Source organism: Corapipo altera, unplaced genomic scaffold (genome assembly GCF_003945725.1).
Source record: "Corapipo altera isolate COAL_440 unplaced genomic scaffold, ASM394572v1 70, whole genome shotgun sequence".
NCBI lineage: Eukaryota > Metazoa > Chordata > Aves > Passeriformes > Pipridae > Corapipo > Corapipo altera.
This window is the reverse complement of record NW_020884911.1, coordinates 6,178,732-6,205,727: the sequence shown is the minus strand read 5'-3', so window position 1 is coordinate 6,205,727 and position 26,996 is coordinate 6,178,732. Positions and strand designations below refer to the sequence as shown.

At 37.2% G+C, this 26,996-nt stretch overlaps 1 protein-coding gene and 1 long non-coding RNA gene across 6 annotated transcripts in view; one reads left to right on the top strand and one right to left on the bottom strand.

The window, feature by feature from the left end:
* TASP1 (taspase 1) overlaps nt 1–26,996 on the top strand; it is a 79,549-nt gene that overhangs the window by 10,931 nt on the left and 41,622 nt on the right. For 3 of the 5 annotated variants that reach the window (XM_027653900.1, XM_027653901.1, XM_027653903.1), the window contains exons 5-8: nt 2,947–3,067; nt 4,240–4,324; nt 9,932–10,011; nt 20,301–20,407. In XM_027653900.1, coding sequence (XP_027509701.1) covers nt 2,947–3,067; nt 4,240–4,324; nt 9,932–10,011; nt 20,301–20,407 — 393 coding nt within the window. The remainder of the gene's footprint in view (nt 1–2,946; nt 3,068–4,239; nt 4,325–9,931; nt 10,012–20,300; nt 20,408–26,996) is intronic. The other 2 variants (XM_027653902.1, XM_027653905.1) reach the window with 2 other exon arrangements.
* Nucleotides 959–5,563, bottom strand: LOC113952153. Its single transcript, XR_003529411.1, has 3 exons — nt 5,466–5,563; nt 1,162–1,324; nt 959–1,039 (listed from the first exon to the last, which is right to left on the bottom strand). It is a non-coding gene; the product is annotated as an uncharacterized LOC113952153 (long non-coding RNA).

The window sequence follows — 26,996 nt, the reverse complement described above, 5'->3', positions numbered from 1 at the left end:
GTCTGAGAGTATGAAGAGAATTCTTCAGGTAGCTCAGTTTGTTTCTTCCCTCTTTGAAAACCTTCATGCTTCTCTTTTAATGTTTCTGCATTCCTTGAAGGTTTTGAATTTTCATTTCAAAATACGCCTTAATTTTCATAAGTTCATAAGTTGTATTCCTCCATTTGTATATCAGAGTCTTGAGATCTTTTGGTCAGACTTTGCAGAGATTCATATTTTCAAAAAGAGATTTGTATTTTTGTGGTGTATTTCATGTCCTTGTGTATTCATAGAAGTAGGTGTGAATTTGTTTCCATTTTTTATAAAGGTTTTTTCCTACCTCATTTCAAAGGCTTTTATCTCACCTCAGAGACACTCAGGTAGATATCAGAAATTCCATGGGTTCACACCCAGTTCCTGCACTTTTAAAGCTGTTTTCAGTTTGCCTTTCAGATGTGTGAAGTTAGACCACCTTCCTCTGAGCAATTCTGAGACTGTCTGGAGTGCAGTCTGATTGTAAAGCTGAGTGAAACTCGACAGAAATTTTGAACAGGTGCTTGGAATTTGATCTTTGTTTCTTTTCACTGGAGAAGTTACTCATGTTGTGACTGATTGTACTGATAAGATTCCTTCTGAGTCCTAATATGAGAGTTATGCCACCGAAGAGACATCTCAGTTTGATGTGTAATTGTTATTTATTAAAAATTCTGTAGTATTCTGGTAAATATTCTGTAGGGAGAAACAGATGGCATTCCTTTTGTCTTGAGATCCTCTGAGTAAAGTACCTCTTGGTGTTGTGCCAGTGAAGGTGCTGTGCCAAGGCGTTGAAGCACATCTAGATCTTGAGACATAAAGTGAACTAGTACCATTCCATATCCTATATTTTTTCCCTCCTCTCTTTTGATTATTACCTTTATCAGCTGGTAGAGAGCTTTGTGTCTTGACTGTAGAAGATTCTGGACCTTTATTTAAACTTCTCCTCTCATGGGTCCTTCTTAGGCCCCTTATTTGTCCATGGCATCTGCTCTAAAATAACAACTGTCTCTGCTTTGTGGCAAATCTGTGGAGCACAAAGTTCTTCCCCTTGCTGATGTTCTTGAGTATAACACCCTGAGTGAACGTCTTTGGAACAGAACATTAGGGATTTGTCTTCAGGCTCACAGGTCTTTGCACTCTGATTACCCCGGGGCCAGGAACTTGGACAAGCGTTGTTCATCCTGAGCGTTCCTGTTTTTGCTGTACTCTCCAAGTACCTTTCACCATTCACTTTCAATTCCTTCCACCACTTCTCTGCTCCTTTTTTTCCTAAACTTCACCAACTTAATTTTCTTCATACTTGTGGAGCCTGGGGAGCAATGAAGTCAGTTAAGCCAGTGGCTACTCAGTTTTCTGCCTTTTCTAGGCCATCTTTTTTTTTTTTTTTAAAACATATTCTCCCCCTCCCTTCCCCTTTTAGGGAAAGTTATTTGTGCCACACTTAACTGCAAATGTTTCGTTATCCTAAAATCTTTTCAAATTTATTCATTTGCTGTGAGGCTTCGCTGTCAAAATGAACAACAGAATGAATATACGCAGTGAATTGGAAGCACTGTTGTGGATTAAAATAGGATGGGATAAAGTGGAATAAAATCTTATGCTGCTTCAGAAGGAAAAAGCAGAAAATAAAGGAGTTTCATTATTATGTATTATCTATTATGTGCTCATGATTCTTCAGGAAGGTAGCATTTTAGTGACTCAAATGCTAAGAAGTCTTTAAATGTCTCTGTAAATTACAATCAACATCTTGCAAAACAGATTTTGAATTTACTCACTACTTGCTCATTTGAAAGTTAACAAAAGCTAGCTGACATCAGATTTATTTTTCATTTCTGTGTGCTCCTCTCTCTTTTGTTCCAAATCAGTATGTACTAAACCAAACCAGTTTCCTTAACACTTAAGACAGAACTTTGAGCTGTTTCCAGTAATTTGTTTCCTGATTCAGCCTTTATTACATGTACTGTAGAAGTATGACCATCTCATTTCACTGACATGTTCACATGTGGTCTAGACAACTCTTTGTCACATCAGGTTTTTACACTGGTTGTAATTTAAACAAGTGAAAACTGAAAGCTTGCAACATCTCTCTGAAATTGCAGTGTTTTGTTGTTTTCTTTGTCCTGTATTCCTTTTGTGCTTGCATCTAGAAAGAGGGGATTATATTGAGCTGGCAGTGAGACTTTTGAAATGTGCTACTTGGAAATTTTGTAGTTTTAAAGTCATGGGGATGCTCTGATGAAATGGGTGGGTGAAAATGGGGTGTAATTCTAGCATGCAAAACTTTTATTGTTTGAGAACCTTGGGTTTGTTAAAAGCCACAGAAGGTGCTAATAAAGGAGGAGTTAGGTTTATGATGCTGCTAAATGTTGTTCTGTACTTGCCATGAAATAAATCTTGGTTTTTAGTCGAGAAACTTCCAGACCACAGTAGTGACTGTCCTTATGCTGATGGTCATATAGAAATTTTAGAGGGTGATTTGTTAGTGATGCCATTTCTTCACTTCTGCTTGCAGAGCTGCAGTCATAGGTTAGTATGTTCAGAAAAAGTACAGTTCTGTTTTGCAGCAGTGTCATACTTGGGAGGCTCAAAGGTACACTGTGGTCTGTGCAGTGATTATTAGATTAATTCATTAATTAATTAAATATTGAATGATTGTTAGGCTTTTGCTTGAATAGAAATGATCATAAATTGTTGGGTGGCTGGTTTTTATATTACTGTGTTATTACACCCTATAGAGAGTGAGAGGTGTCCACTGCAGTAATTTCAGATGCTCTGTTCAAAGTGCCCTTGTTTTTGTTGTGGAAGATCAAACTGCTAAAATAAGAAAATGCCCTGCACCGTGATCAGTGTTTTCAGATCAGTTATACAGAGGTTTTGATCAATCTGGTCTGTTATGGATGTGGCCTTACAATGTTTTGTTCTTATTTTTAGGATTCTCCTTTCACAAATGCAGGATTGGGATCTAACCTAAACCTTCTGGGTGAAATAGAATGTGATGCCAGTATAATGGATGGAAAGTCATTAAATTTTGGAGCAGTTGGAGCACTGAGTGGTATGTTAACTATGTATTATAAAGCTAAATACTGATTTAGGTGCAAAGATCAGTTTTGTTCTTTTTTGTTACTGTTTTGAAGGAGGGGACACATAGTAAATTTTACCCTGTTTAAATAAATTCTACCCTTTTAGAAAACGGAGAAGCATTCCTGCCCCCTAAAATGCTGGTTTGTGTTAATTTGCTTTATGTAACATGTTGACTTATTAGTTCACTGAGAATCCTTTGGTGCAGAGCAGTTATATGATACCACACAATATTCACAAAGGGGCTGAGTTTGCTGAGATGAATTTGTAGAACGATAACTTCATAATAAAATTCAATTGTTAAAAAATATTACAGGCATTTAAATTAGGCTTTGTATTTGTTTTTGTTCTCAGCCTTCTCAAAGAAGTTACTGGTATATAATTCAATCATTTATTTGCATATGGGACTTATTTAATCTGAGAACTAGTGTGTTTCTCTTTTTTTGTCTAGTTTTAGCTTTCAGTACAAAACAAATATAGATATACAGTCCCAAATAGGGATTGTTGAGGTTTTGTTGAAGTACATGAACAGTCTTAGCTGTTACTTTTGAATAGCTTTTCTGACAAGTTTTCAAGCTTTGTTCTTTATCCTAGAATAGTTCTAAACTGTGGTAATAGCTTCCTCATGTAGATATAAATCTAAAATAAATAGTAAAATTAAGTGTTTCAAGGCCTGTTTGTTAAAAAATGTATCCTTCCAACCATGGGGAAGGAGGAAATGAGGGAGTGAGAGAAAGCTAAGCCTGAATCCTATAATCCCTGTTCTGGCCTGATAGGTCCAAATGCAAACTCTTTCCATCTTGAAAATTAATGCCCATAAAACATCTTTAGCCTTTAGAATACAATAGATTTAACTTGAGATTTCTGTAGTGGGAGATCACTCCTACTATTTCAATGTGGTTCTTTCTTTTTTTAAAATAAATGTGGGGGAGGTGTTGACTGGAAGGCTTTGTCACTACTGACAGGATGTGAGGGAAAAACTGAGAAGGTAGTTACTACATTGAAACATAACATAAGGTGTCTCTTAATGGCTTGACAAACCCTTGGAAATTAAAAGAATCTGACTTCCATTGCCAAAATGAACACTGCAGTGCTCTGTGGAAAAATATTTTAATGTTTTGTTCCCCTTTTTTGCTAACTTTTCAGGAATCAAGAATCCAGTTTCGGTTGCAAATAGATTGTTATGTGAAGGGCAGAAGGGAAAACTCTCTGCTGGCAGAATTCCACCTTGGTAATTCCTTTGTTCTGCTTGACTTTTCTTTGGTCTTTGGTCTCCATGCATGCCATATTTGAAGGTTTTATCTTACCCCAGGAAGGCTGGTGCTGCTTTACATACCAGCCTTTAAAAAGGAGATAAGCTTTGTGCTCTGATCTTGAAACATCTTGTGCACTCGATGAAGTTGTGGGTAGAAGGATGTATTAGGATTAGATGGCAACATCAACTTTGTGATAGTTTCTGTCTGTGTGATTATTTCCAGTTGTAATACTCAATCCTTACATTTGCTACTGTAGCATTTTGAAAAATCCCAAAACACATCAAGGTTAAAGGGCAATTCTACTGCCTTTGCCTCTGTCTACCTTTAGAAAAAGGAACAATGTTTTTAACAAGTATAAAAAATAGTCCTACTTTGCTGCTTTTGTGGCTTTATTTTGTAACTATATTGTGGAAATGTGCAGTGTTTAGTAACTTTCTCTTATTTTAAAGATAGATTTAATAGTATTTACAACAAAAATGGAAACAAGCACTCTCTTACTGAGATGGGTGTGATAGATACTTAGATGGAAGAGGTAACTATTAAATGCATAGTAACTTTAAATATTATTGCATCATTTTGGAAAGAATCCAAGAAATGTCAGAACAGATTATTCTTAAAACCATCTTATTCTCATTAGCAGTTTAAATTGACAGGTAGAGAACTTGAATAATTCATTCATATTAATTGACTGCTATTGTCTGTCACCTGTGGCAGCTTGCTGCCTTTTTTCTAACTAACGGTCAGTATTTGCAGAAGTATTAAACCAGAATTTTGGTACTTTAAAATATGTATATTTAGATTCACAAATTTTGCTTTCCTTACTGTGTTATTCTGTAAGATTAGCCAAGTAGTTCATAGCTGGGTGGTATAGTATTCCAGTTTAAACAGTGAGGAAGAGCAGGATTTCAGTGTTCTGTCGTGCTGCAAAGTAAGTTCATAGATCAAAAACAGCCAGCCTGAAACCAAACCATTAACAAACAGATTTTGCATTTAAAACTCTTTTCTTTAATGAAGAAAGCAAAGAGAAACTGCAGAGAGGTTTACTAAGGAATAGGAACTTTAATTTCGATTGCTGTTAGTTCATTTCTTTGGCTGTCAGAAGAAAGTGAGGCTTACCTGAATTAGATTAGAGTGTCAAATGGGGTGGTTTTTTTGGTGTTCCAGAACTAGTACTGGAGTCACTACAGGAGCAAGCACGTGGGATTGTTTTGCCTGTAACATCACAGCATTCTAGAATTATTGTAAGGAAGAGCACTTGGGCATTTTAGCATGTTCACTGTGACTTCATGACCTCAGTTATGCTGCTATAGTTTTAAAAATAACTGCATGGAAAAAAACCTACACCCTCTTGCCCTCAAAGAACAAAACTAAATCTTTAAAAGACTGTGCAAGGTCTTGGCTATCAAATACTCTCAAAGACAGAGGAACTCAAAATCTCGAGGTCAGAGATGAGCTGTCTTTGGAGCCAACACATGCAGTTTATTGGTGCACCTGGGTTACCTAAGAAATATTTTCATTTCCTTTTTCCCACCCTGGATTTTGAATGCATATTTTGGTAGAGCAGATTTGTTACTCTGGAAACGATCTGTACAAGTGGGATGTGATGGGTTGTGCTTTGGACTTGCTTTGTACACACAGGATATCCCAAGTTCAGGTGACAGAGCTCATGGTCACTGAAGGTGGTGGCTGTGGATGATTTCATGCCTCGCCTTTCTGGCAGGGGTTGGTGTCACACGTTGTTTTGGGACTGAAATGCATTCCTGCACAAGCTGGGAACACATATAGCTAAATGACAAGAGAGCAGCCATGTTTTGGCATTCCTAGCAAGTGTCAGGAGTTTAGTAACTGCTTTTTATTTGTGAAGATGTGCAATTTTCATCTTCTTTGTCATCGGCAAATAGTGTACTGGGGAGTCTTCCAGACACTGTTTGTTAAAGAGACCTGTGGTAGAGACTGTTCCTATAGTATGATATAAGCTGGCTTAATATTTTCTGGCCAGAATGTTTGGCACATGACCCCACAAGAAAAATTCAGGAGCTGTGAGATTAGTAAAAGTGGGATTATGGAGGTTTTTCTCTATGAAAGAACACATGAAGTTGGTTTACTTGGCCTGCTTGCACCTGTTCTTATAGTCTGTTCTTATAGTGAGTTCAAAACCAATTCAAAGTGGTGTATTTCTGATTTTCCATAGAAGAAATTCTGATGAGTGTGAATTGATTTATTCAGAGATGGCAAGGAGTGATCAAGTGTCTGAACTGTTGTATCCAATTTGCTGTAAATTGCTCTGTAGAGTGTGTCCTTCTGGATCAGTCTCTGTATTGTTTGAAACACAGAATTCCACTACCCAAATTAGAATTTAAAAAGTTTAGAGTATCCCTGAATGCATGAGTGCATTTCTTGAAACCTCTAAGGTCCTTACATCTTTCTGCCTTACTTTATTCTACTCAGCGTTGGCAGGATTTTCTCTCATGCAGGAACAGAAAATACTCATAAATCTTACATATTCTGCTGTAAGATATTCCTGTTTGTTGTATAACTTTACTAAAGAAAGCACTATTTTAGTGCCACAGTTACAAAGTAGATGAATCTTTGGCAGTGATCTTTAGTCACTTAATAATGGATTAGATGTTTTGTAGTAATAAGCTTGAAGATTTTCTGTTTCTTACACTGAAACCTTGACCTTTCTAAGGAAAAAAGGCTTATTTACATCTACTTGCTGTTAAATGTAGATTTGTAAGATTTGCAGGATAGCACAAAAACACCTAAACGTGTCCTTTCTTAGAACTCCTTAGTACTACTGACATCAAGTCCATGCCCATATTCCTTTTTCAGTATTAATACTAACCCATATGGGAAAGTTTAGGTTTTGGGGTTTTTTCCCCATTTAAATATACAAGGATTTTTAATTGCTTCAGTTTTACAATATTTTGTGCAGAATACATAAATTGTGTAACTCATAGGGCTGTGCATAGTCAAGAAAGTGCCTGAGTGAATGAAGACTTGCACTCCCTTTTATCTCTGTTCTGTATTTCTTCAGAACAAATTCTTCTTTGTATCAATTTCAGAGTGATTTGCTACATTTTATAATAAAACATTACAAAGTGAATTTGTCACATCCAGGATTGCCTTGACCACCCTTAATGAACCAAACCACCTTCTGTTTAGCTTGGTGTGACCTGTCTCCCTACAGCCCCTATTAAATGGTCGTGTTTGGAGCAAACAGCACCAGGAAAACCAAATTCTTGGAGAAAATTCTCAGACAAGACCATTTTAGAGACCTTTACTTGCATTTTCCATGAATATGGTCTAGCATGCCTGGAACTGGAAGGCATATGCAAGCACTGGCTCCTTGCTGGGGGGATGTTTTCATCTTCTGTGTGTTCTGTAACAGCTGCAGACTACTCTGATATATTTGCAAGAAAGATCTTTATATCTTACTTGTGCAGAACCAACTCTCAGAGTAGCAGAGAACAAACCCATTCATGCTTTGTTTATGTTTTTGGGTTTTTCCTCCCCCTTTGGAAAATTGTATTTTGAATTTAGCCTAAAGGCTTTTGAAACTCAGGGTGGTTTTGACTGCTTTCTGTAGTGCTTTATTCCCTCTTCTCCCTCGCCCCCAATAAATTAAGCTTGTCTGTACATTTATTTTTATGTACAGGCAACAAAGCACTGTGATTCTGATGTTATTTGTCCTGTAAAGAGTTTATTTTAATTTTTCTATGATTACACTGTCTTTTCAAGACATCTGAATAGTTGAAAAAAAGGTGGATGATCTCTGTGGTGTTTTGGAACCTTAGTTAGTTTTCTGCTTCAACTAATCTAACTGTTCTTTGGGACCAGAAGTACAAATACTTTGTGCCCATCTTAAAGAAGGAAAGGAATCTAGGAATTAAGGACTGAAATGTGAACAAAGTAAAAGTCATATCACTTCAATTATGAGACATTCTTGGGTGCTTTTTTGCGCTCTCATGATTACTAGTGACTTTTTCTGTGTTTTTAAGTATTAAAAAGGCAATTGTGAGACTGTTTGTAAAACACGTTTCTGAGTGACCTGTGCTATTCAAGTTAGCATATATAAAACTCCTAATGTTTGAGCTTGATGCTTTCTCTACTTAACCTTCCTGTCTGTGTAAATTGTTTTGAACTGCAAGTGCTTATTTACTTCCCAAGAATGTATTGTTGATAGAAAACTTTTAATCTAAAGACCAAAACCACCTTCTTTTAGTCAATGAAGAATACCACTTAATTAGGTTTGGCTACAGTTTGCATTTTTCTCTTATGTTAATGAAAGTGCCAGGTTGTTTTTTGAGCACTCACCTAATAGGAGATACTTGAGTTCTCCCAAGGTACCCAATAACTTATTCTACAGTATCTTGCAACAAGAATAATTCTTATCTGGAGCTGCACTATCAATGGTAAGAAATATGCATTTAATAAATTCAAATTCTCATCTGGATAAGCCTTTTTTTGAGACTTTCGTATGGAAAGACTGGACACACCTCTTGTGTTGGTTAAATCATAGAAAGATAGAAAGTACCATCTTAAAATACTATCTACTGGAAGCTGCAGGTGTCAGATACAGCACTGTCAAGAAAACTTCCAGCACTGTTAATGCCAGCAAATTTGCTGTATGAATAATGGTCTCAGAAACTGTAGAACTACGTGGTCCCAGGGACTGGTTTTTTTCGTAAGTCTGGTATTTCTGTAAACTTTTCTAGTTGCTGTAAATCCTCAGTCTTTGCTTCTCATGTCCATTAAGCAGTTGTGTTATTCTTAACTTCATAGCCCACTTTTGAAATAAGATTGGAAATAATTGTCCATTATTGTGTTACACAGTGTCTTTCTGGCAGTGTCTGGTTTTCAGCTCCTACATTCCCCTTTTCAGGCAATAAGATGAATTTCTTTAAGGGCAAACAACAGAGATAATTGAGGCTTGCTTTTTTTCCCTCTCCCTAAGAATTCCATGTCTGTTTTGCTCTCACTCATTGTCACAGCAGTGTGTACTTTCTCACTACAGTACTGATTAGAAAAAAACTTCTCAGATGGTTAGGGTTTTTTTACAAGTATATTAAAAATTCAGTGGGCTAGTTGAATTTGCAAATGCTTGATAAAAACTCCATAAAATAGACCTTAATCCTTCTAAATAAGCTTAATTTTTAGCCTGTGTTGTACTTCTTGAAATACTTCTTGATATTCCTGTTGCACTGGCTGACTTTTCCGGAAGTACCATTCTCACCTCATTCATCCCATGTTCTTGGTCTTCAGGATCTTGCTAAGTTGTTACAGAGAGCAAGAGTCTTAGACAGGCTTGGTCCTGTTTTAGCTGCAGTTGAAAGCTGGTGCTATTTGGTAATGAATTTCAAATTTAATAGCACTTGTTTTTATCCAGTAATAAACCCAATGTCAGAGCTGCATAGTCATTATGAAAATACATAAGGTTGCCAAGTGTAATTATAGCTGACAGTTCTATGAAACATAGCTCAAAATTTAGAAATGACCAAACCAAATAGGAAAAATAATTGCAAGAAAAGGGGGATTTTGTTACATGGCTTTGTTTAAACTCCCTCTTCTGTGTCTCCTAGCTTTTTAGTTGGTGAAGGAGCTTACAGATGGGCAGTTGATCACGGGATACCCGCATGTCCTCCAGGTATCATGGCTACAAGTGAGTAAACTGGTGGTGTCAGTAGGAAGAACAGGACAGAGTAATTTTAGATGGTACCTCAGCTTTTGTGGTGCACATCCATTCACTGTTCCTAACATTCCACTAGCTTTATGGTGTTATGGTATATAAGGGTGGTTTAAGTTTACTAATTTAAGTATCTTACTAGAAAAAACTTTGAACTGTTACTTCGGCTGCATTTTAGCAACATATAATTGAAGTGAATCTGTGATTCTAGGACTAAATCCAATGATGGACCTATTTTTTTTACCAAAATGTAGGTTCTTTAACAGCTCAGTCCTACAGGTCTCCAGTTGTGATCCATCTTGGATCCTAAAAGCACCAACTAGCCATGTATCACAATTGGGCAGGTGCCAGTTTGACTCTCAGATTCTGTAGTTACACCCATCTCTGAGTCTTTGTTCAGGACTGCTCTGGTCTAAACAGGCTGTCACATTAATTTGCCTTTTATTTTAACCTAGATAGGCCTCACTATAGGATGGAATAACCCAGTCCAGAAAACAGACTTGGATTGTGCTGTATATTAGTAGTAGTCTCTTAGGAGAGCTTTTTGTCTTAAAATAAAAGAAGTGATTATATTATATTGATACACCATCTATAAACTAGGCTACAAATCAGTGCACTTACCCATGGAAAGGACGATGTGGCTCCCTTTCTTTCCCTTCTCCAGCCCCCCTGCCTTTTGGAAAGTGCTGTTACTACTCTGTAGTTTGTTGCAGGGATGAATGTGCCCTATGCTGCTTGTTGAGGTTATGCAGGAAAAATCAGAGACCATTACCCAAAGGAGGAGGACACAGATTACAGAATGTTTCCTTATTTTACGGTAAACACTGTTACTACTTAAAACAGTTGACTGGTCCCTAAGTCAGAGACTGAAGCCCAGAACTCCATTTAAGCCTTTTATTGGGTCTAATTCTAAATGTAAATAAATATCTAGAAATTGCAGTTCAGAGTTGTTAATTCTCAATGCTTAAGTGTAACCCCTGAAACAGTGGCACTGTTTTACTTGATCATGCCAATTTTCATACATATTCATGGTACATTTCATTTTGAACAGAAAGTTTTCATTTCTGGCTCCACATGACTGAAACTTTTGCCCTATCTGTGTGCTGTCCAAAACAGCATTTGCAGAACAACTGTTGGGCTCAGTTAAGCAGAACATCTCTATTTCTATGGCTTTAGAAAAAGTAAAAACACTTAAAGCTTTGGGATTTTTGTGTTGGGGTTTTTTTTCCGCTTTGTAGGAAAGTAGTATAGGAGATGCTTTAGAAAGGAGATCTCCTAACTGATTCTGTTTGCAGGTACAAGTCTCCATTGTTTCTAGTAGCAGTGTGTTTCTGTTGTGACAGAGATGATTAGGTTGTGACATTAATTGCCAGATGATGCCTTTACTAGTTAAAATGTACCCTGGTCAGACCAAATCTACATGTTGCATTTTAAAAATAAGAATGACTACTGCTATTTTTGTTTGCCTGATCCAGACTATGAATTTTTGTTGGAGAAACATTAGAAGAATAACCAAGCTCCAAAATACCACTTTTTTTTTTTTGTCTACTCAGTGCATTCAGCATACTTCTATTTAACAAAACAATTTGCATCAGAACAGTTGAAACAACCAGAACTGACAAGTTAATTTTGCAGTATAATCATTAATGTAGTATTTCTTGTTTCTTTTCTTTTAAAAAAACAACAGAACAGCAAGAAAGAGCAAACAGAAACGTGAAAAATCAGTTGTAGAAAATGTTATGATGATTTTCATCCCAATCCTTAGCAAAGCTAGTTTTGTATCACACTGACCTCTGGTCAGTGGGACTGGAAAGTGACCATTAACAGCATGTGTGACAACATGGGATTGTTAAGAGCGGAAAAATTGGAAACTCTCACAGGTTACATGTAAGAAAACTAAAGATTTATCCAATGTGATCATGGAAGGGATGGTTAGATAACTTAAGAAACAATTAAAGAGAATGTTGTTTCCAAGCAACCACAAAGAGATGTCACCTGAAGCGAGCTGTTGTGTTAAATAATGTAACAAACTTCAAATGAAGGGAGACCTTTCGATTGTGCTTGTTACAATTGCTGTGGTAGAGTTTGCATGGAGAACTGGGGGTAAATTAACTGGAAATTCCATGACTGATGAGTAGCTCTGTAAAAGAAGAGCTGAACTAATTGCCAAACACCAGAAGAATACGTGTAATAACTGAATTACAAAGAAACCAAACCCAACTCCCCCCAAAAAAAACTCTAATCCAGATTTAGATGTGTTCTTATAGTACGTATTAACAGGAGGAACTAGGTGCATGTTTTGGCTTCTCTGTGCTGCATGTGGAAAATATATTCTTGAAGTTGTGTTATCCTGTGTCCCTTTTCCCATACCTGAGATGGGAAGAGCAATGTTCCACATGCTGTAAGGCTGGGACTGGGGGTCGGTTTGCAGGGATGGGGCTCACCCCGTGGTCAGTAAGAAAGAAAGTGGCAGGATTAGCTTTGCCATCACGCTCCATAATTCCTTCAGAACCATCATCAAAGTATCTCAGCACCAAACTGAAGCATGTTTTAAACCACTTTACTTGTTGAACTACATCAAGGTTATGTCAAGGCTCACCTGCTTTTTCTTCTTCAGTTTGCCAAGTATGTGAGGAAATGGGATTTCTACCGTCTGTAGGAATCTGGTGGCTTTCCGGTGCACAGAGTGGGTGGTTTGAAATAAAACAACACCTGAAATGTGATCTGCCTGTATTGCCCACAGCCTGCAAGGAAGCTGAATTTATTGATTCCTGCCTATACTAGAACCTAATGGCTGCCAATACAGAGCCCATACTGGCTTATCCCAGTGCTTTGTTACCCTGTGCTAGTGAGACTGGTTTGAAAGTGTAATCTAAGTGCTAAGAGTGGAATTACAATTTAGAAATTCTAAATTACTGCATAATGCAATCTCTTGCAAATATTAAAAATACACTTTAAATATGCAACATTTGAGGTACATCTTCAGCTGCCAATATCTGTGCCTGCACTAGTAATAACCAAAACACTTATCTGAAATTGTCTGTTCACCCAGTAGTAGATGCTAATTAATTGATTTGATGAATTCAATGTGGTGTAAGACAACATCTTTTCGTGCTTACAATGTTAAGTGTTCAGAGGGAGAGAGAAGGAAGGCAACTACTCATGCAGCAAACTTAGAACTGTGGAGGTGAGTGTAAGCACTTCAGTAAATTGTTATGTAAGAACAAAAATAGCTGCAGTGGATCCACATGATTGGATAACTGGAATCCAAGAGTAGCCACAAATTATGCTTAAGGAAGAATGTAAGAATAGAGCAAATATATACTTCACTTCTTCTATCCCTTATGTTATCCCAGACCCTAAATTCCTGACTCCTGAGTGATTCTGGCATACGTGGAGGCAAACAGTGGCATTTTCTGACATGAAATTGTTGCTTCTTCTTGAACCTGTATTAGTTTCAGCACCTGCAAAAACCTTTACAACTATGAGTTGTTTGAAGAACTAACTAATTCTCATTACTTTCAGACTTGATGAATAAAACCTGCAGCTTTATTGTCAGGTTTCTACTCCAAATCCTTCTTCAGTCAAGTCCTCTTATTACCTTGAATAACTTAATGTCCCCAGTAAAATCACATCTTGTTGAACAGAGGCAGTGCTACTGTCAGCTGGTTTGGAATTCCACTTGTAACAGGCCCTTTATACTCACACTTTTTCATTTTTTAACCAATTATGTGCATGCAAGGAAATTCCCTTTTATCTTATGGCTCTTGGATTCTTTAATTAGGGAGAGCCCTTTCTAGATAAGTGTCGTGCAGACTCTTATACTTCTAGTGACACCCTATATCTCCCAGCCCCCCAGTATTGCCTGCCTGTCCTCCAAACCCCCAAAACTCACCCCACTCCCAGTTCTCACTTCATCATTACTGCATTAAGAAAACCATTTGCCTTATTACTGGAACTGTGCTATGGGGTCCAGTTAGTGCCTCGGGGCAGGGGCTCACACCATGTTTTGTTCTGTTGTTTTTAGGGGGAGAATGGAAGTGATCTGGAGGGAAACTCAAGAGTTTAGGGGGATTTGATTAGGAAGCTTGGTTAATCTGAATACGTGATGTAAATTCTCCCTGGATTTGTACATGATATTGTAGTTTCACTTGCCAATCTGAACAGCCAAGTGCAACCAGGAGAATGGCTGTAAGTTACCCAGGAAAAAAATTTGGGCCAAAGTACCTAGAAGATGCTTTGAATGAAAATTTCCATGGTGCAGGAAAGGTTTTTTGATGGAAAGAAAAGAGGTTTCTTCCAGGAAGTACTAAGAAATGCTTTGTCCAGCAGCAGTTTACCCTGAGTTCTTGTTATGAAGTACAGATCTATAGAGCAGTGCTCTGAGAGAGGTAGGTTATTTTTTTAATATGCTTTTGATGACAAGTACCTTTTTTCCCCATTCATGTTGCAGTCTCTGTCAAAGTATGACAACATGGGAAGTAGCACTAGTAGTCTTTTAGTCCCAACACAAGCCTAAGTGGTGTTAATTTGTCATTTAAAATAGCTTTGTTAAAATGAAATTTATTTTCATCTGCCTGTTTTCATTTGTGCCATTTATTTTAGCAACTGCTCAACAGATTTCTTCACAGGATCGTTTGAATTCCTGTGGGTTAACTAATTTGCTAGTATATTCCTTTTTAATTTTCTTCTCTCCAATAGTTGCATTCTCTTTTAATATGGAATAGAAAGATAAAATGCAGAAAACTTTGCTTTCTGGCTCTTTCAGTTGACTCTAAGAACTGTCTGCCAGGGGGTGCTATATGATTGGTCTGTACTTTAAAGATTCAAAAATATTCCTAGACTTTCCTTAGTATTTTCAATTTACAGTTTACTTTTAAACAAGAACTGCTGAACTGCTTACAGGTTGCATAATAATTTTTAATGACTGTAGTAGAAACCTTGGATATGGTGTTTGTGTTCCCAGTGTAACCAGGAAGGTTTGAGTATCATCCTCAACTTGATTTGCAGTTTAGAGGTGCTAGAAATTTGTATTTGCTACTTCTATATTTGGAACTTAATTGTTCACTTAAATATTTTCTGAATCCTTAATGTAGCCAGAAAATATGGAAGGGGATAGATGTGGTAAAAAAAGCATGGAGATTTTAAGGAAACATGGGCTTTTTCCTGAAAATGTTTTGCATTAACTTTGGGCAAGAAATGTTAGTGTGTTATAATAAACAGCCTGTCAGCTACAGCCTGTTTAAAGTACAGAGAGCTAGAATTAATTAGTAGATGTGTATCAATAGTACCATTATTTAAAGAAAAATAGTGCCTTAGTCTTGCATTTTTTTTCTATATGTACAATTTGGTAGTTTCAAGGACTTCATGACTAGAACAAGTCTGATTTTCTCTCTAATAATTTTTCTCTTGCCTCTGTTCTCTGGATCATTTCTGATGGACTTTGAAAGGTGACTAAGAAAAAGTTCTGAAAAGCTGTGTAGAATGGGGAGTACAGTTTTCTTTCATTTGCTTAGTCACTGTATCATTATCTCATAGAACTGTCAAGATTTTTGATTAAATTTTTACTTGTATGTAGTGTAACAGTAAAAAGAGTTAAGGGAATGATCAGAGTGCCAGCAACATTAGTACAAGAGATGAGTAGATGATGTGCAAGTTTTATATCAATCAGGTGGCACACAGATGACATCTCTGAACTGACTCAGAGACTAATGATCTGTTTCTTTTTCTTCCACTGACCTGCTTGGTGAAAATTATTTTCTCATCTCTTTCTGTTATGTGGTGATAACGTTGAAAAAAGCCTGTGAAAAAGATGCATTTATTGTCTAGTTGTGCTAGTTTAGAAGATGAACCTTGTGCTAATAACCTGCATAATGAAGGCCTTGGTGGCCCTTTCTCATCAGGGTACCCAGGAATGCAAAAACCTTTTGATAATGAATCTGTAACAGTCTTAGCTTTGAGCACAACGTGCCTGGGAGATTTTTCTTCTGCATTTACAGATAATACGTCGTATTCTCAAGTGCACATTCTGACAACACAGCCCATAATACCAACCTCTCCTGCAGGCCAGGGGTGTTGAGCCGGAGCTACTTCCACCTGTTCTGTGCTCAGCCACTGAACATTCTCCACAGGGAGAGAATGTGGAGGACTGGGAAGGTGTTTTTGGGTCCTTGGTGATTATTCATTCATTCTTAAAGAGTCACCTCATGCTGCATTGCAGGGACATGTGATAAGTGCCATAAATGTGAGACTGAGGTGCTGAGCTTTTAATAATACTTTTGTTTAATAATATTTTAGTAGTTTGGTTAACACTATTTAGTTCTCTTGTCAACTGTTAAGTTTTTAATCTGGACGAGGCCTGAGCATGGCACTTTAAGATGAGCAGACAGTTATTGTGTAAAGCTATGGGGTTTTTTGTCCTTTTTTGTTCTTCTTTCTCTCCTAGCAGCTCTGAAGTAGTTTTCTTTATACCAGTAGGTGCATAAATGAGAGAGCAAGACAGAATAGCTGTTTGCTCATCTCTTCTAAGCATGAGTTTGAGCATCCATGCTGTTACTGGGTAGGGATTACTGCCAGGGATTTTTATCTGAAAGCATTTACTTGATTTGCAGCTGAACTTTTAAATTCTTGAGCACAATCAAAGAATGTTTTACTAAATACCTTTCCATAGATTTCCAACAACAATACCTCTGGGCTGTGAGTCAGTAATTTTTCAAACTAAAATTCCATCTGCTCCCTTACCTCTCTTTGTAGCTTCCTCCCCAGTCAGTAAGCTCTGCCTCTATTACTTCCCTTTCTCCCTGGCCCCAGGTAACATCAGGCTGATGTAGCTATATTGCATTTGTTTTAGGAAAACATGCCTGTCTTCATCACTGTGTTGTGTCCCTTTCCTCTTCTCAAGCTTGGAATATGCTGTCTTGTTGGAGAAGGTGAGAGTGGTTTTTATACTGTCATTAAGGACAAGTGAAATTTCATAGCGTCCTTGCACCACAAAATTGAGTTTTCGGTTTAGATTTAATATGAATTCCTATGTTTGTAGGAATTTTCCTTCTCTGTGTACTACTTATTTTCAAAATAAATTTGCAGTGGGTTATTTTTCCATGTTGTGTGTGTGTTGTCAACTAAGCACATTTGAATCCTGGATTGTATTTTAGTCCATGAAATGTTTTTTATTGAACTTAAAATCCCATAATATATTCTCCATCAAGGACCAAACTTAGAGGATGTTTTCAGAAAACTCTAATTTCACCTTTCATTTGTTTAGTTTGAAGCTCGCTTGGGTTTTTCAGTTTCTTTTGCCACTAGTAGAGCAAGACAAAGCAACCAGAGTGCTGCTTATTTTAGTGGCCTTTATAGTGGTTTTACATAGGTAGAACATCACAAACAGGAATAAACTGAGGGCAGGCAACCTTTCACTTGCTTTGGTCTTTATTCCCTTATTCTGGAGAGAAAAACTAAAATTTAAGATTCAAGACATTTTATTTTTAACTGAAGTTGGGCATAACTATGTCAGAGGAAAAAATTGTTCAGTTTTGATTTATAAACTGCTCCTTTATTTCACAGTTTTTGGGGCACTTCAGAGGTATTAGCTGGTTTATCCTGCTAAGAGGAATTAATAATTACTGGGAGTAATTATTTTCTTTTTAATATCAAAAGGCCATTATTCATCAGTCCTTGCTAAAACAAAATCTTCACCTTTCAGATGAAAGTTAATCCTAATAACTATCCTGAATCCGAATGTAGTGTGAGCACAAGAATTTCCCTTCTAGGGGATGTCTGACTAGATTGACTTTCCCTCACAGGGTGGAAAGGTCTGATGTTTCATGATAAACTGAATAAAAGTGAAGAATATGAATTAATACATTATTTGTTTAAACCCGAGGTTGATCAAATACTGGAGCAGAGGCTCAGAGGACTCGTGAAATCTCTAATTGCTGAAGATATTCAAAGCTGACAAGTTTTTATGCAATCTTTTTAAACTGGATTTCTTTTCTTGGGGGGAGATTGGACTAAACAACCTCATAATATCTCTTCCAACCTACATCATTGTATGTTACTAGAAAACTTTCTTCATCTGTCTGTCTGACCAAGGTAGATAAACTTCCTTGTTAATAGTGGTCTGGTTTCTGCCCTATATTTCCCAACTTATTGATACCACTTTGAATTAACAATACACGTTAAGAAGTTACTGTTCACAATTAGATCCTCCAAAGCAAATCTTCAGGATGTTTTTTGTTGTGGAAAAACAGAATCTTAAAGCTCAAGGTAAACTCTGAAAATTAATTGCTTAGCAAAGGACTGAGGACTTAAATGAATGAAACAGGGTGAGTACTCCAAGGAGTATTTGGAGTGGAGTTGCTAAGAGGCCTTATAGCAGCACTGTGCAGCTGGAAGGGCAGCTTGGAACTAGTCCATCTTCTCTATATTTTGAACTGGGGAACATGCAAATACTGCAGAAGGTTTCAGGACACTGCTAATATTGGGTTCTGGAGTGCAAGGAAAGCTGCTCATGTTCAGGTTTGCCTGTCTGGGCTCCTGCACCCTCCTGTTTGTTTTGCCTCTCTAGATACACCTTTTTTATGACTTGGCAGGAGGCAGTGCCAGCAGCAGGTAACAGGCTTAGGCATATTTTTCCCGGTGTAAAACCTGCTTTTGAGGAGGACTAAGGCCACACACCATTCCTACTCACCCACACTGTGGCTCTGCCCACAGGTATTTGCTGTGCTTGGTGAACTCATGTCAGCTTAGAAGTTCTCCTGTTTAAAAGTTCTGTTAAAAACAATGTCCTGGCTTGGTTTATTTGGGATGCTTCTGTTTAACAAGTTCTTGATTCTGTGTGAGGCCTGTTATTTATTTCTCCCCACCCCAATTAGTCCTTGACTAAAATGATTCTTTACCTGCTCCCCCTTATCAAGTGTTTGGGTTTTACCTCTTGGACCTCATTTCAAACGTAGAAATGTGTTGTCCAAAGTAGCTGCATTAATCAGCTCTGTATATTAGAACAAGTTCCTTTCTTGGTGATGGCAGATTAATATGTGTTTGCAGTTTTAAGAAACTGGTATTCATTAGGTTTTTGGAGAGAAATGCCAGCTTTCTCATTACTTTTAGGTTATGTACTTGAATAACTGTGGGTAGTTTAAGGTCCAGTTTTATATTCTTAAAAACAGGTTTAAAGGAGAGTTCACTAGGTGAATTTGGCACCTGCATGGAGAAGTTTCAAAGAAGTAAAATGCTCAGTGTCTGTTACTTTGAGAATTGTAAATGAAAGCTTTGTGTTCTGCTGGCTCTGCAATATTGACTTTATTCCTAGACTGTTCATGCAGCTGTTCCAGTCCTCTGAATAATAGTGATGTAGCTATATTCAGAATTTCATTTAAAATGCCATTTTTTGAAGTTTAAGTAGAAAACCTTCCTTTTGTAAGTCACAAATTCAAATTACTCTGCTCTCCCAATAGCTTGATTTGGTGTGATTAAACAAGTGACAAAAGACATTTTTCCCCCATCTCTTTACATTTTACAGAGGATGTTAAAACAATCTGTGCGTAATATAGAGTCAAAACTAATTTAAACTAAACATATCAATATATGCAATTTTTTCATGAACTGAAACTTCTAAAATGGGAATATGTCATTTTGGTCTCCTAAGCATAACAGTTTTATTTTTCACTCCATTTTAGAGAACACTTCCTTTCTGAATGTGGGACTTAGATGTGGAAAATACATGTTTGCCTTTTCAAGACCTAGGTGGTCTTTAGACTGTGTTGGATTATGGAATGTAAAACTATTGCTAGACTATTGTGTGGCTTTAAATATGTATGGGTAAGCATACACATATGCAATTAAGGTAATAAAATAGTAGCCTAAGTTTATGGATATCAGAATGAGCTCACATGGTATCTATTTACTTGTCAGCAGTCAAAAACAATAATTTTAACACAAGCCACTTATTCTGTTCCTTTCTGTGCAGTGCTGCTGCTTTGCCAAACAGAGAGATTTAGACCAGCACAGCTTCCATGTGTTCACCAGTGTGTTTCTGCAAGACGTTTTATTCATCACTGTTGCTCAACAATAGTAGAGCTTCTTTACTTAGGAAGAGATGTAAACATTTTGTACTGAAAATTAAATACTTAGTTGTTGGCTTTTTTATTGATGCTTTTTGCGTCAGTGAAGAAGTGGGGGATATGTCCTTTGAAATGTCAACTTATCAGTATTTGCTTAAATTAAGTAAATTTTACTTAGTTATTGCTTTTGAACTATTTTTATAGGGTTTAGTTTAGCAGCTTTTAAGAGGAACAAGAGGAAGCTGGAGTTGGCCGAAAAGGTGGAAACAGATCTCATTCAACTAAAGAAAAGAAGACAATCAAATGAAAAGGTTAGCTCCTGTTTCACATTCTTTTGTGTCATCCTAAACTTACAGCTGACTGCTAATAAATTTGTCATATGTGATAAGTAAGATTAATGTAGCCTCAGAAGCCACTTCTCCTTGGCCATCCCAATATTTAGATGATACAGTGATAACTTATTGCAAATTGAAAGTTTCTGCCTTGCTATTTTGAGAACCAAACCGTCACTTTGTACCTTTGTTTATGCTAAGAAAAATACTTTTGCTTGTTTTGAACTGGAAATATGATGACAAATGTAAACACAAACAGATAATTATTTACCAAAACGTTTTCTTTAGCTTGGGATCTCTGTCACTGTTTCCCACTTTTTAATGTTTCCTGAGCGCGCTGCATTATGGAGCTGGAATTGGTGAAATTTGAAATATCAGGTAGGTAAACATGTGCATCTGTGCATGCATCTAGCATTGACCTGGCCCATATTACTTGTGCTACAAAACTACCAGGATTCCCTCTGTTCCCCTCTTAGTTTGAATGTAGAACCTTTGTTACCCGTGAGAATGTCATTCACAGTATTTGTGTTAAATGAGTATAGCTCATTAAATTAAATGCCTGTGCTTTATTTGGGGCTGTGGGCTTTTCAGATTGGCCACTTTGATAAGCTGTCTGACCAGTGTGTAGGTATAAATAATGTATAAATCCAGGAGAATTGGCAAAAAACTGTATTCTCTGTAGTCTGTATGAGTGCAAACTAGTGATAAATTAAGCAGTTTTCTTCTGTGTTCTTAGACTAGAAGTTTTCCCTAGCATGGTGTTAATTTTTCGATTTTCAAGGAGATAAGACCTGTAAAGAAAGTAAGGATTGCAGGGGGTGGGGGAAGTTAGTTATTTGTTTGGAGTCTTTCCCTTTTACTTCACACACCTTGAGAAACTAAATGTTGAAGTGTAGCTGAGGGAGGAGGGGTCTCTGTACAGTATCGATGTTCATGTAATAAGGGGCAAGTCAATGCTTGAAACAAATGCCAATGCATGAGCTTACCAACCTGCAATTTGAAATTTCAAGGGCTCCAGAGTCCTGTGCAGCACTTGTGGGAGATCCCCAAAGGCCAGTGGTGGTAGGTAAAGGAGATGATCAAATAGAGCTCTCTACTCACTGGTAAGTAATCCAGTAACACCACACACTGGGTTTGTCAGCTTGCTGGGCACATCCTGTCTGTTTTCCCCTTCAGAAAATCAAATTAACAACAACAACAAAAAAATAGAATAATTCTCTCCAAGCTAGTGGAAAAAAGTCATTTAGCAAGGATGAGGCACGTGCTTTGTCGTCCCAAAACTCCCACTGCCAAAGCTGAACTCTCAGAAAAGGTTTAAAAATAATTGATTTAGAACCGTTTAAATATTTGAATAATTAAAAGTCTATCTTCTTGTCAAAGCTAGCCTTTAATTGATAGATACTCATGTAACTTTTTTATTTGCTGTTCCTCTCTGGAGCTGTAGAATGTCATTTTCAGCAGGAGTTCAGGGCTGTTTCATTATCTAGTTTGACTCTGTGCTGCAGCTGTGCTTATGTCCCTCTGTTGCCAGTACTGCAAGCTGGGAGGAGAGCAAGGTAGAAAGGATGTTAACAAAGGTGAAGTTGTAAGGAGATCATAACAAAAAGGCTGGTGCGGAGAGGTAGTGTTGCAGACCAAAAAGACTGAAATTACTTACAAGTTTTAGCTGCTGTTAAATGTCACCAGCTAAAAAACAAAATACGCTTTTAAAAATTAGTTTTCAATAAAACTCTCTCTCATTCAAGAAGAATGAGAGACTATTTAAATTTGTCAAAGCTTGTATGGAAAAACTTGGCAGTGTAAATTACTAAAGGACTTTTATTTCCTGAGTAAATGGAATTTTCTATTTGCTCTGGTTTTCATTGTTGACCCAATGCAGGATTTGTAGGGGGTTTGTATGATTGCACACGGGAAGATCCATTAATAACTTCACCATTTTGAAGGTGTAAAAATTTAGACTTCAAGTTGTAGAGTCTTACTCATTTACACAGTTAAGAAATAATTTTTGTGTGTGAATTAACTAAAACTCATAGGGGGAGTGACTATGGTGTGTTCATTCAGCCAGATGCCATTCTCAAGTTCTTCTCCCCAAGCACCAGTAAATACCAGAAGTAAATGTTTGTCTTCTTACTCTGAGCCTGTCTTTTACCAGAGGAAATTGTCATTGAAAATAACTTAGAAGAGTTTGGCTAAGAGCCCTAATTTTATTTTGCCTTCTACTATTACAAACTTCTTTTACAGCTATGCTGAAGTTACTTGTAAGAGGAGTTGTCCTCTCCTTTATTTCAATGAGTGGCACTAAGAACTTCCAGTACCCATGATTTTTTTGGTATAGATTAGTGCTTATAAGTTAGTATTTTATAGGCTAGTTATTGAACTCCATAAATAACATTATTTAGTTTGAGTTTTAATAAAACTGGTTTGGTTTTTATCTTGTTTAACGTATATAACCAAGTATTTGTACCCCAGTTTGAATTATATGAATGGAATCAACAGTTTCACGTTCTTCAGCTACTGTATTAAGACTGAACATATTTAGAAGATGTTTATGTGCAGGTAATAAGTGTAGCAATCAACTATGGCAGTCCTACTCTGTCTTATTTAATATTACATTTTGAACAGGAATTTGAATTTTATATATTTCCTATTCCTTAAAAAAGAAAGAAATTTTCCATCCCACATTTGTGCTGAAATGACCTTTGATAATAATGCTTCATAGACTTCAGAAGTACACTTCAAAATCCATTTAATATGGGAAAAGAAACCTAAATACTTTTCATTCATTCTAGTGAAAACAAAACCAAACCAAAACAACAGAACTCATCTGTGGAAATATGGTATGAAATAATTCCCTCATCTTGCGTGTGGAAGTCAGACGAAATGTTCTCTTTATACACCAAACTACTGTTAAGTTGGGAAGGCTGAGGTTCTTCATAGAGCTTTGTATGATTAGATGATTGGATGTTAATTACTTCAATCTGATTAATTTGTTATTTTGTCAGTTCTAGATAAGTTTTGATGGTAATTGTTCTGGAATTCTGTGAGAAAAGATCCTGGGTGTAGAATCTTCTAGTGGGGACTGGGCAGAGCTCTCCTAAATCTTTAATTCCTTCCTTAGGGGCTTTTATAATGATGACTGTTTATGGGGTTTTTATGTGCAGAAAAAGGGAAGGATGAGATTTCTAAAACACTTGACAGAACTCTGCATTTGTGCAGATGAGCATCTTCCTGCTTTGAATCCATGTTCTTAGTAAAGTTTGAGTATTTGGACCATGGTTTCATGAAATTATCTTCCTTTCCTGTCACAAGGTGCAAATTAATTAATGTGAGGTCTTACTTTGCACATTGACCTTTGGTTGTTTCCGTGCAAAATTTTAACTACATAATAGATGATTTTTAGATTGCAGTACTACTACATTGAAACCCCCAAACTGCTTTTGCAGTGGACCTGCTTGTATAAATTATTAGCTGAAGTCAGATATGGAATTCATTAGCAGATATCACCAAGTAATAATCAAGTTTCCTTAGAGAACTCAAAAAATTCTTAAATCTAAGGTGCTAAATTAATAAATCAAATACATAAAAAGATAAGGGCAAGCAAGCTGGGTCTTATTTAATCCCTATTGGACCCATGTAAAGTTTGGGCTTATTTTAGACTTTGTGAATTGTAGTGTTTAGCATACTTGTTTTGATTATCCTGATACTGGCTTGACAGGATTATGTATTCTTCAACATGGTTTGAAGAGATGAAATGTGTGACACTGAAAGTCTTCTCACCAGGTGTATTCTTCCTGGAACTCCACAGGCACTTGATGCCTTTTTGTGTGGAGATACACAGGAAGTTCCTTTGTTAAATTGTGACGAACTCTTCATTTGCTGGTTCAGAAGTCATAGGGTTGTCAGTACAGTTTACATATGTATTAGATTTTTAGTCCTAAACTATAGAATTGATTTGTGATGTTACTTGTGTGTGAAGTCAGTAATGTTGAAATGGGAGCAAACAGAGTAAGTCTAGAATAGATCTGACTGTATTTTTCCCATGGGATATGGAGTAGAACTGGTCCCCACTGGTTTTCAGTTTGCTGAGCAAGGATACATATAACATCACCTGTATATCAGTGAATCTTTTTCTGAACACAAAAAAACCCCCCTAACAAAGTTACGTTACTGAGAAGGAAAATATGGAATTCCTTTGCTTGACTGATGCAGATTTCCTTCAGAGGGTTGTGTGGGCCAACACAACCTTCCCTTAAAAATGCTTCCCTTAGAAAAGGTTTCCGACCTCCTTAGTTGCCTCATTTAAAAATAGAATAAGCCAAAGCAAGCAAATTAGCACTGAATTGATGGCACATACTGATGGGAAATAGATCTTCTTTGAAATGAAATATGGACGAAGAAAGTTTCCATCTAGCTTATACTTTTAAATGCTTGTGGATTTTTGATTAAAATATCTTTTTAAGAAACAAATTAGTAATGGAGGTACTGAAGGCAAATATTTTGTGTGTGAGAGCTAAGGCAGAAGATGGATGGCAGATTGAGCAGATACTTTTGCACATGCTGCAAAGAAGGCTGCAAACATTTTTTTCCTAGGCTGTCAGATGATATGAAAAACTTACTGATCATCCTTCTGAGATGTATTTCTTTTCATTATAGAAACCCTAAATGTTTGATTTTAATAGGAATTAAGATTGCACAGGTGGCCTTAATTCTGGTATTTCCTAACTTTGACAGGCTTGATTTTCATATCTGTAGTTGTCTATTAATCAAGTTTCTCGTTGAGGGTATAACTTCCTTTGATAAAAGGGGGCAGGGGAGGGACAACAAAACCTGCATCATATTAGTAGTTCTTCTCTATGTAGAAATTATAGGAGAATTCATGTAGGGAAGAGCTTTGTCCAGTCTGATCTTGAAAACCTCCCAAGGATGGGAGTCTGCATCTCCAGTGAGCAGCCTGCTCTGCTGCTTAAGAACTTTTGAATCCACTGATAAGTATTGTTAAATCTGGGTTAATGTTACCTCAGTTAGGCCGTGTCTGCAAGTCCTGGGAGGTGAGAAATACAGTTGCACATGAGATGTTAGGGAAGGGTTGCTTAATTTTCATTCATCTTTTCAATCAAGGGAGCATGCACTTTCCTTATCCTCTTTGTTCCAGTCCTCAAAACTTCTTTTACCTTTCCATGTCCTAGTTTTTTCCTTCCTCTGCTTTTCAACTTGCTCTTCTTCCCAGTGCCAGTTGAGACCCTGGGTCTATAACTTCTCACCCCTCTTCCTTTAAGCAGTTTCTCTGCTATGCTGTTGAGACATCCATCTGCTTGTTTTAATATTGAGTATGGTCAGTGCCAACTTCCGAGAGTAGAACTTGTTAAGGACAATCTAGTCGTAGGTGCAGAGAAAAAACTTACTGTTACTCTGGATGAAAGCTGAGGATGACACTCCTGCTTAGGAGTTCCAGTTGCTTGAGAGATACTGTAGTGCTGCATTGCATATTTTTCCTTTTAAGACTGACAAAGTATTAACTCAAGTGTTTTCTCTTCAGTGTGGCCAGAGTATCATCAGTGTAGGAGTCCTAAAAATCCTGCTTGATAAATGACATTGGAAATTCTAATTGATGGTGGGAACTCTCTAATTTGGAGTTGAGTAGTTGGGTATATTTTGTTTTTCTTCCTCCCTCTGGATCCTAGTGCAGAAAATTCACATTTATATGAAAAGCTTAATATCTTATCCTTTGTTGGGTAAGTTTATATAGGAGGCTTGAGGCTTGTGCACCTTTGGAGTATGTGATGGATGATGGATGAGGTTTTTTTATTGGTTTTATTTTCTGTACACTGCATGCTATGTGTGTGGTTGGGCATGAGGTCAGGGTGCCTTGCCCTGGGTTCTGCAGGGAGAGGAATACAGGGAAAACCCAGGCAGAGTGGGGAAAACTGCTCCTTCTTTAAGAGTGACTGAACATGGTGTACTGAGGAAGAGGGGAAGGGCACAAAGATCCAAGGGGAGAGAGCAGAAGTGTTTGTGGAACAGCAGACAGAGAGCTTGAGTCAGGAATGAATGCTGGAAGACTCCTGCTCCTAGGGGGGGACATCTACCTCAGAAATGATGGTAAAGGACACTTTTTTAATGAGCAAAAGTTAAATTGTTTCACCCACTAAAGATTCCTGAACTGAGAAAAAAATCTTGGCGAAAGAATCTGACCTAGGGGAGATTTTTTCTCAAGGCTTCTGTTATTGTCTCACTCAGAATATCAGAATTTTCTCTTTACATGGTAAACTGCTTCTTGATTTTGTTTTGGTTTTTCTTGCTATTGTTTTGTGTGTTTTTTTAATCATACATCTTTAAAGATCAGAGCCTCTGAAAATTCCGTCTTGAAGCTTTTGGGAAAGGCATTTTGATATAGGATCTTTGGAGTAAGTTGCTGAATCACTTCTTAGTGGACAAGTGGCCACCACTAAAAAAAAGAGTATTTTTGGCACTTTTGTGAGTAAAGGCAGGTGATTTAAGCATTGGATGAGTTCTAAGATGGTTATTACCTTCTTGTCACCTTCTTTTTCTTTGGGTCCTGTCTGAAGCA